We start from the raw sequence: 10,432 nt of genomic DNA, 5'->3' as shown, positions 1-10,432 counted from the left end.
CTGTGATAGACAGGGTGTCCTCACCTTGTAACAATCACTGACATCCAATATGTTTGGCTTGGGATCATCCCCTGTGTTTCTATTGTGCTTTCTGTTAAACGCTTTATTGATTAGCCATGAGTTAATTACAAATTACATCAACCGTGGGCAGACTAAGGTTCCTTGTATATGGCTACTGGATCCATCCTGGAGGAGCTAATACTGCATGTTGACTGCACACACCTCACACACCTGCAGGCGTGCATCTCAGCCACCGGGTTTGCCCCCTATATTAACATTCATGTGTTTATGGCATTTCACAGTGCCTTATCAACACTGTAAGGGCATGCCATATTTTCTGGGCATTTGTAATGAAAAAGGGTAGAATTAGAAACAGGAGGTGCTGCAAGACACCAAGCATATGAATACTTAACGCTATCAAACACAACTTGGCTCACCCTATGCAAAATTATGAGACTGTGCCAAATCCACGGCAGACCTTTGGAGGCTAATGTATTCTGGATTTAAGCTTCATTGTAAAATCCACAACAGGCCTGCACCTGACCTGCACTGCAGCAGCAGCCCCAGAAACGTCTCACCTCTGACTTCTGCACTTGCAATTTAAGAAATGTAAATAATAATAATAATAATCCTTGCAACCTGCAACAGGATGCACTCTTTCAAGCTTTTCTGCTTTTCATGCAGTGTCAGTTTCTCTTTGACATTGCCTTGTACTTTGTGCAAAAGGAAAAAGGAGTGAAAAAATCTTTATCAAATCCCCATTCTGAGCCTTTCAATAAGGCAGGCCATTACCTCACTGGCGCTTTTGTTCGGCCTATACAAGAGAGAACAAAATGGTTATTCAGGAGGACGCTTTAGATTTTTATTGTGGGCTCGCTATTCACAAAGAGCACCGTTATTGTATTAAAAAGAACCATCTGTGGCAGAAACAATGGCTTCAAATTATCTGTGAATACCCAGTGAACAAAATATAAAGCTTTTTCCTGCTCATTATGTGGGCTAAGCTAGGGGGTGGAAGATAGGAGAGGAGAGGCATAGACTTTGCTATAACTGACTTTTGTTGTTCTTGCATGCATTCTTCTCCTTTTTAAATCGGCCCCTTTTCACATTGTGTGTCGCCATAAACGGCTTTTCTTGTTGCAGGACTGGCGGAGAGAAGACAGCGGAGGCCCAGACAGACAGCGGGGATCGGCGGGGCTGCACGCGGCCACAGCGCGCCGGCCGACGGACCCAAACCGCGCGGACTACCGGAGGGGGGAACATGCGGATGGACTGTTTTACCGCCGGCGTCGGGAGTTCTGCCCCGGACAAGCTGAGGCGGCCTCGCCGGAGGAAGCGGGAGGAAGGCTGAGAGAGGAGGCTGAACGAAATGGCATCTTGTTTAATTTCTGCCAATCGAGACGAGAGGAAGACAACTCCCAAACTGGCAGTAAGTTGTAGTGCGGCGGAGAGGAGAAGCCCCGTGTGTGCGTGTGTGTGTGTGCGTGTGTGTGTGTGTGTCGGCGAGTGTTTGTGTGTGTAGGTGTGTATGTTAGTATGTGTGAGCGTGTGCGCGCGTGTGCATGTGTGCTTGAGTCTGTGTGTGTGTATAAAACACGCAGTGTCGTGGAATGACTCCTCACGACATCATGAGCTTGTTACCAGTTCGTTTTCTACTCAGTTTGTGCAAAGGGAACATTTATGGCCAGGAAATCTGTCTTTATGTGATTCATTAACATTTACTTATTTATTTTCCTCTTCTGCTGTTTATTTTAAAAAACGTGAAATTATAGGCTTTAACGTTTGAATTGCACATAAAACAAAACGCGTTGTATTTATTGTTAGGCCCCACTTTTAAAACTATTTATTTATAAGAAATACATTTTATTACACTGCCAAATTCTTCAAATGCAGTTAAGTTTATAATTCTACGATTTTAACTACTTTATATTTTAAGGTATTACAATCTAATACAAACCTATCGACCGGTATATTAGAGGTCTAATAGAGGTCTATGTGCTATAACACCTAATTTAGTATATATTATTTTTGCACCAAAAAAAATTATATTTATCTGAATATTTCGACAGAAAAAAAAACAAAGACGTAAATCAAGCATCAGTCTAAAGCCTCGTTGATGTCTTAAAAATAAAGAGCAGTTTAATTCCCCCATACATCTGAAAAAATGTAGCCTTAGACAGTTTATGTCTTCCACAGGTATTTACAGGCAGCAGGTATTAATATTGTGATCAAGTATTATCTAGTGGGTGTCTCCAGCCCCTGGCACGGCCCCTAGTGGCAGACAAGTTTGTTTCCACGTCACCTGAAGTCTGTCTCTCAGCACCAAATAGAATTTTAATTTTGTTTCTTTTCATCAGGTTCGGGACTTTTGTAGATTCTGTCATGTGTATATTTTATTTGGATCACCTGACAAATACGATGGCTCTCACCTCGGAAATTATATTTTGCATCGTGTTTGTCCTGCCCCAGTCATTTTCACTGGTATCATTGCTCTTTTTAGCGCTTGTTTTTACACGGATCGTGTCACCTAAACGTGTGCAACCACAAATCGCAGCGTGCTCCTTGCTATATTTGTTGTATCCACCCACCCTGGTGTAGCAGGGGGCTTACAAGTGGTCCGAGGGAGCCGCCCCGCTAGTTTCTCCTGGTTTTTTGTCAAACAACGGCTTTAATTCAGAATGATTGTGGATGCAGGGCCATTCCCGGCTGGCTGGGGCCTACTTTCAGAGAGCTGCAGGGCCCCGCTGTTCCTTTATTATCATAAGCAGATTAGAGGTAGCGGGGAACACACTCAGATGCAGATAGCAGCCGAGCGGCCCATTTCAACCTTGCATTATAATGGACTGAGCTGCATGTGTCGCCTCTCGCAGCCTATTAAGCACAAGATGAATCTTATGTAAGGTTGCCGGGGCCTGCATAATGAGATCACGGGGCCCCGCTCCTCCATTTATTATCAAATGACTAAAACAAAATAATAAGGCTTGATCTATTCACTTTCAATTATAATTTAATCTAGAGGCGCGCATTTAAATTAAATTATTTCAGGTGTATGTACTTGATCTATCTTTAATTATTGGGCATGTCTGGCTGGCAGATCCAGACAGGCAGGTGTGTGGTTGTGTTGTGACGAATGTTTCTCAGTTCTGTTAGGCTGTTTTTGGCTGTTAAATATGTTTAGGAATATATTTAGCATTTCACATCTCTTTGACTGAGCACCTCTGAGCAGCCATCCTCTGTTTTGTCTCTGTACTTGGAGAAAACTGTCCTGGCTTTTGCAGCTGCTTGTAGTTCTCTCTGTGTCCAGCGGGCGGCGCTGGTGTCACGCAGCAGGACGCTGTGCCGTCAGATGGAGGTCCAGGGAAAAAGCTAAACAAGTGGCACCAACACCCCCAGCTTCCAAAAACTTTAGTTGTTTTGGACATTATAAGCACATGAGTGACTTATTTGGCTTTAAACCCTGTGATGTAACAACGTTTCATCTTTTAATAATCTTGGTCTGGTGGGTTTGATCCAGATTTAAGTGAAGCAGGTGGAGGCTGCTTTTCATTCACACCATTTGGCTGACACGCTTTTTCGAGCTTTTATGAATGAGCTGTGCCTTTTGTGCAAACACACTTTATCTTAAAATATTCCTCACCTTTATTTCTCCTCGGCGCAGGCTGTATTCTCCCCACTACAAAGGCCGAACAGCAGCAGCAGCGCTGTGGCGGTGGAAGTGGAGTGGAGTTGGTCTTTGTCTGCACAGATGTAGCGACAACATCCCAAACAAAAAAGCGCTTATTTGTGCTGAGATGAGCCCGTCTGCCTTCTGTGTGTTGGCATTCAACTTCGCTAAACAAAAGGACTGGGGGAAACATCTTGGATTACCTTTCCTCTTTTCAAGCTAAAAATCCAGCCGTGGCTTTCCCCCTCCTCACACACGCACCGCCGCCATTCACTGCTTTGAGTTAGCTAACAAAGTTTATTTAAGTGTTGTTATGTTATTGAGGCGGTAAGTGGGGGAATTAGTGACTTTTTGGTTTGGAACAACAGCAGAGTCACGGGCCTTGACATAGTGTCAGAACAATGCTGTTTCCACTGACACCATTCATGTCAACATTGGATACATTTATTTAACACTTTTTATTGAGCTCACTTATTTAAGCCCTTTGGATTTTGGATTTGTTGTTCGGATTTAGGCTCTATATTTTATAAGAAAATGAACCAAAACATACACGAATTGCTTTTTTAATCATTAGAAATTCTTAAACATTTTTTGTTAGTAAAGTTTTTTTTTTGCCCTATTTATAAAGTCTGCACCACTTCATATAATTTCCTGGCAACCTCCAGCATCCTTTGCACCTCCGTCCTCCTCTGTACAATGTTGAAAAGTGATCACTTTTCAGTGCCAACATGTGTATATATATATATATATTCCCAGAGAAATGTCTCCATAAGCCTGGATATAGTAAATAGGTACTTTGGCGCAGTCTGTGTGTGCGTTCTGTGTGTGTGTGTGTGTGTGTGTGTGTGTGTGTGTGTATGTGTGTGTGTGTGTGTGTGTGTCTGGGCAGTGCAGACCCCGCCTCTTTATGCTAATTAATGTCTCCTATTGGTCTGTCAGGGGAGCAGGCCGGCTCTGATTGGCCAGGTCGAAGCCATTTATTCGCTGACAGCCCCGTCACATGAATGGTTGTCTATTAACTTGTTCGAAAACTATCTGGAGTTGTCAAGGCTCAGGCGGGCAGAGACGAAAAAGTACAGTTGTTGATGCCTTTTCGGAGAAACGACGGGAGAAGTTTTGTGGACACAACATAGCAGGGACCTATTGGGAGAAGCCTCTCTGTCACACACACTCACACACACACTCACCGAGAGGGAGAGAGGGAGAGTGTGTGGAGACGCGGCTTGGCGCTTGTTATTTTTGTCCAGAGAAAAAGTTGCAGAGAGATTCGTCAGGTAACTGTTGACTGCAGCTCCTTGCTGTCCTGCCTCTGGCTTGTGGAGTTTGTCTCGGCTGTTTTCCTCTGATCGGGAGCTCCAACTAAAAGCTGTTCCTGATGTATAACATGATGGAGACTGAACTGAAGCCCCCAGCTCCCCAGACCAACACGGGGGGCACGGGCAACACCAACACGTCCGGTACCGGCAACAACCAGAAAAACAGCCCAGAGCGGGTTAAGAGACCCATGAACGCGTTCATGGTGTGGTCCCGGGGGCAGAGGAGGAAGATGGCGCAAGAAAATCCCAAAATGCACAACTCGGAGATAAGCAAGAGACTGGGCGCCGAGTGGAAACTTCTGTCGGAGAGCGAGAAGAGACCTTTCATCGACGAAGCCAAGAGGCTGCGGGCCCTGCACATGAAGGAGCATCCGGATTACAAATACCGGCCCCGGCGGAAAACCAAGACCCTGATGAAGAAGGACAAGTACACCTTGCCCGGCGGACTGCTGGCTCCGGGAGGAAACGGGATGGGAAGTGGGGTCGGTGTAGGGGTGGGGGCTGGACTGGGCGGCGGGGTGAACCAGCGGATGGACAGCTATGCGGCTCATATGAACGGCTGGACCAACGGGGGCTACGGCATGATGCAGGACCAGCTGAGTTATCAGCACCCGGGGCTGAACGCACACAACCCGAGCCAGATGCAGTCCATGCACCGCTATGACATGAGCGCACTGCAGTACAACACCATGACCAGCTCCCAGAGCTACATGAACGGCTCCCCGACATACTCCATGTCCTACTCCCAGCAGACCACGCCCGGGATGACCGCCCTGAGCTCCATGGGGCCCTGCTCGGTGGTGAAGTCCGAGTCCAGCAGCTCCAGCCCCCCCGTCGTCACCTCGTCGTCCCACCGGGCCGCCCCGGGCTGCCAAAGCGGAGATCTGAGGGACATGATCAGCATGTACCTGCCCGGGGCGGAGGTCAGCGAGCAGACCGCCCAGGCCAGGCTACACATGTCCGGGCACTACCAGAGCACCGTGCCGGGCACGACGATCAACGGCACGCTGCCGTTAACACACATGTAAAAGAGACCAAGCAGAAAGAGAGAGAAAGGACTTTTATAAGAGAAACTGCGGACTACTTAACGTTGGACTATTTTTGTACAGAAAAATTTCGGGGTGGGAAAAGTTGTATAGACATCTGGAGGAGAAGGACACACGACTCCTTTTTCTTTCATTTGATTCCGAGGAAGCTCTAGAGGAACGGTAGGAGCCCCCAGCCTCACTGCTGGATGAAGTTTGGAAGACTAGAGAGTGGGAGTCGCAATCAGATGTTTTATTAGTGCAAACACCTTTTGTATAGTATTTATCAAAGGAACATTACAATCAGATGAAAATGTTTGTTAAACTGCAAGAGTTTGCAATTTTCTTTTCTTTTTTATATAAAGCAGCGCCAGTTCTGCAGAAAATATTAAAAGTGAAAAATGGCAGAACTGGATTTATATGGGAGCGATCAGTTATGCTCCTTTATTACAGCAGACATTGGAAAGAAAAGGGACATAAAACGAAGCAGGTAATACTGTTATCTTTTTTCATTTATGGTCAATATTACTAAACGTTTTAATTTCTTTTTTTTTTTCAAAGATAAGACATTTTTCTCTCACACAGCTTAAAATATAGGTTGTTAATTTATATTTCTGTCTCCCACTTTTCATCTGTTAGAGTTATGACGCTTGTGCTCTTTATTTTCTAATTGATTTGTACAATTTCTGTATATTTACTGTGATATTTTAAGTTTTTATTTCAAAATTCATTTCCGTAGTTGTATTTTAAAAATTGTGGCCTGTACGCAGAAGCCAACCACTTCATGTATATATATACCGGAACTAATACTATCCTTATAACAGTTACAATTTCAGCTGAGTATATTTTTTTCAATATGCAGTTTGAAATGAATAAATTTTGGAAATTTGGATACTTGAAATTGTATGAGTTTTGATTTGATTTTTTCTCATTTCAGTCATTTTGGGTGTGCAGGCACATGTTGTCTGTGGACTTTTTCTTTCTGCTGATTAATTATTTATTATAAATTCAACAATAACTTTTGTTTAACATTTTTATGGATGTAACAAATTACACTTCATCTCACAGAAATAAGAGTTTTGGGGGAAACTTCCCCTTTTAACTCCTGTGCTCCGATCATTCAGCTTGTGCTTCGTGGTTAACCACGTTTCTGTTTTCTAGTTCCTGCCGATGGCCCATCAAGCCAAAGTTTGTTGCCTGTTTCCAAAAAGGGGGAAGATTTTTCCACCAAAATGTCCAACATCCTCAGGTATAGACTGTCATTTCTCCTCATCTCAAAGCCACCAGAAAGATTAAGCAGCATTGCTGTTGAGACCCAAATCATGTTTTGAAATATGTACTTTTGTATGAATCAGCTTAGCAGTGCAGTATACATGATTTAGAAGACCTGTGTGTATTTTGGGCCTGCTTTTGAATGGGACACAGGACTCAGGGAGGCATAACGAGACAGCGCTAAAGCCAGTGTCTCCTTTCTAAACAGGCATTACTCAGATTTATTGCCCTCATTCACATTTATTGTAGGTTTGTGCAAATTGATGGGAGAATTTATGTCACTGGTGGATTTTTATTTCGTAATGACACTGACTGTAACAGCTGCAAAGGCTCTCTGATTATTTATGACTCTTTGCAGCAGCCTAATCTTCTGAGCTCAGGCCTTGTGTCATGTTGTAACATTTCCTTATGTTATCTGAGTCGATGTGACACGGTGCGGTGCTTTTTTGGACGCTTTCTTTGCAGTGTTCTTCTTTTTTCCCTCCAAAACACGGAGTTATTTATCAACCCAAATCATCACTTAGGTCTAAAGTGAAGGTGATCCCTCTTGAAAGGAGCCAGTCTTGAGTGTGGCCGTTTGGATAATCAAACGGGCCCAGTTGTTTCCCGGTTAACCCCGGTTCTCACGGTTCAGACTCCCCGGTGACTCTCGATGCACACCACCACCACCACCTCACCTCTTTCATGTCCTTTAAAAAACACAACACTGGTGCCCAAAATGTCTCCCTGCACCATCCAGCGCCCCCTCCCCCCAAATAATAATCCTCTGAAATTAACTAACGGTTATAAATTGGTGTGTGCGTGCGTGCGCGCGCAGGCTTGGTCCCGAGGGAACGGAGCTCACATTAACCGGCAGATGAATATTGGAAGAGGCCCCTCGGTACTTATCCGTCCACTCCTCCCTGTCCTTAGAAGGAGGTTTTAAAAATGAAGGGGTCGCCAGTCGCCGTTCATCATTAATCCGAACAGCTGAATCGGTTGTATACACCGCTGATAAACAAATTGTCTCTAAAAGCTCGGATGAACACAGTCTTCTCCTTTAGCACCGGGCCCCTGCAGGCCCGAAGGCCCCGACGAAGGATGAAAGCCTTTTGAGTTGATGCAGGGAATCTTGATGTTTCACATCAGCGTAGCTATATTTTCTGTGAAGTGTCATAAAACGTTGTATCTTATTTGGAACTCATGTAAACACACAGTGCTGAGGTCCAGGGTTTTGAACTAAACACCGGAGCCAAAGTAGGCCAATTTCTAGTGCCATTTTTAGCATGATACGTTTTGATTTTTATTTAGAGAGAAGGTTTCTGGCCGATCCAAACCGCAGTTAAACCAGATAATGCTATATTTTATGCTCTTTATTCTCATTTTCTTGTCAAAACCCGCCTTTAAAATATATCTTTAAAAAGCCTTTGTGAATTGGTCGACTTCCGTGTGAGTGAGGCCAAGTGCTCAGAAACTAGGACAAGGTAAATGTTCACTCTGAAAACACTGATATCGCCCTATCTCCGTAAAAAAATATTAGCCTGCATTTAACCCCTGTGCTTTCCCAAATGTGATTTAATCTCGGAGCTGCTCTCAGCTCACCGGTTCAAACAGTAAATAAAGGCGCTGCAGGGCACAGCCAGCGCTGCCGGTGATAGGGGGCATCGAGTGTCCAAAATGTTACACCTCATGCGGTGATAAGGCGAGCACGGGGACTGGATGCACCGTGACACTCACTGCAGACCTCACTGGGTGAAATTAAAAGTGTTGTGCGGGGCTCAGCTAAAGGAAAGCTGCTGGACTCGGTGTGGATCCAGAGCATGTTCACGCGCAGTGCGGTCAACCAGGTGCCTTCTGTGTGATACAGGTAGAAGGAGAAGCTGTTGCCCCCCCCCGGTTAAAAAAAGCTCCCAGATGTTATCTGTGGTAACCTGGCTTGTGTGTGTGTGTGCAGCCTGTAGCCTGTAGCTTTCAAGTGGCCTTTATCACTACACAAGTGTGTCCTGTAATCATATTCCACAAAAAACAGTGTTCATGTTATAATACAGAATAAAACACAGTTTATCATAGGATTAATCACAGCAGCTCATGATCCATTATAAACCAGAGGCAGCGCCAGGAAGCTTCAGGCCTGAAGGAAGGTAACAAGAGCAAATGAATTACTAATTTAAAAAATAATAATATTTGTCCACAATGTGAGGACACGTTGTCTGCTCCCGTCTTATACTGGCCGCTTTCCAAATCCCCTGTTTGTTGTTGAGATTATATGGTTTTTAAAATTAGGTCAAATGACCCCCCTACACACACACACACGCAAACACAACGAGCTTAGTGGCCTGTTCATCCCACAAGAGCCACTTTCCTTTTTCACCGCGTTGCGGATAATAAGGGGGCGGGGGGCATGACGTCACCCGCCGTCCTTATAGTTTAATCAATAGGGTGTGTGCGCTGTTCTATCGCGGTAAGGAATTGAATTTTTATTACGCGGCCAGTTTTGTGAAGTTAAAGCCCAAATATGTTGCTGGGCCCGCTGGTATCTTACACCATGTGTGTACCTCCATTTTCACCAAATCACTGTTTTCATTAACGTTTATTCGGTGCAGTCACGTTTAGGCCATTTGTTGTAATTAAAAACTCAACATCTTTGCTCCTATACAGGGGACTGTGACGTGCTGCCGTGTCCTTATTGGTTGATAGATCTTTTGCTACTGTAGAAAGACGAACACATCAATAATAGTTTTCTTTTTTTACCTGTTTTTATCTGTATCATGTGTAGGACTGTGTATCCTAAACATGTTTCCACGTTTTTCCGTTATGTGAGTGAAGGCCACAGAGGTGCAGACTGGGCTTTGGAGCAGTCACTGTGATTTCAATGAATCTTCTCCTCCAATAAATAAAAACTGAAACTTGTAGGTAGAATCAGGCTTACAGTCTCTGCCTTCATCACAGCGAAACGCTGCAAGAATGTTTGAATAGCAAAACTGTCAGAGCAGAGAGCTTTGGTGTGTTTCAGCTGCGTGCGTGTCAGTGTGTGCGGGGACTGAATGGCAGCCAGTAGCCTGCTGATGTAGCGCAGGTGCAGGGAAGGGAAGCGGGTGGTGTGTGTGTGTGTGTGTGTGTGTGTGTGGAGGGGGTTCACTCTCTCTCTCTCTCTCTCTCTCTCACACACACACACA

General features: G+C 44.7%; 1 protein-coding gene and 1 long non-coding RNA gene across 3 annotated transcripts in view; both read left to right on the top strand.

Annotated features, from left to right (window-relative positions):
• The window catches only part of LOC109969870 (uncharacterized), a 155,587-nt gene that overhangs the window by 110,381 nt on the left and 34,774 nt on the right, over window positions 1–10,432 (top strand). For both annotated transcript variants that reach the window (XR_002276330.1, XR_002276328.1), the window contains one exon: window positions 1,144–1,429. This is a non-coding gene — a long non-coding RNA (uncharacterized LOC109969870). The remainder of the gene's footprint in view (window positions 1–1,143; window positions 1,430–10,432) is intronic.
• sox2 (SRY-box transcription factor 2) lies at window positions 4,675–7,278 on the top strand. Its single transcript, XM_020617060.1, has 2 exons — window positions 4,675–6,495; window positions 7,167–7,278. Exon 1 carries the CDS (start codon window positions 5,040–5,042, stop codon window positions 6,006–6,008), a length of 969 nt encoding a protein of 322 aa, XP_020472716.1. The 5' UTR covers window positions 4,675–5,039; the 3' UTR covers window positions 6,009–6,495; window positions 7,167–7,278.

This window comes from Monopterus albus, unplaced genomic scaffold (genome assembly GCF_001952655.1).
Source record: "Monopterus albus unplaced genomic scaffold, M_albus_1.0 scaffold184.1, whole genome shotgun sequence".
NCBI lineage: Eukaryota > Metazoa > Chordata > Actinopteri > Synbranchiformes > Synbranchidae > Monopterus > Monopterus albus.
This window is presented reverse-complemented; position numbering and strand designations above follow the sequence as displayed.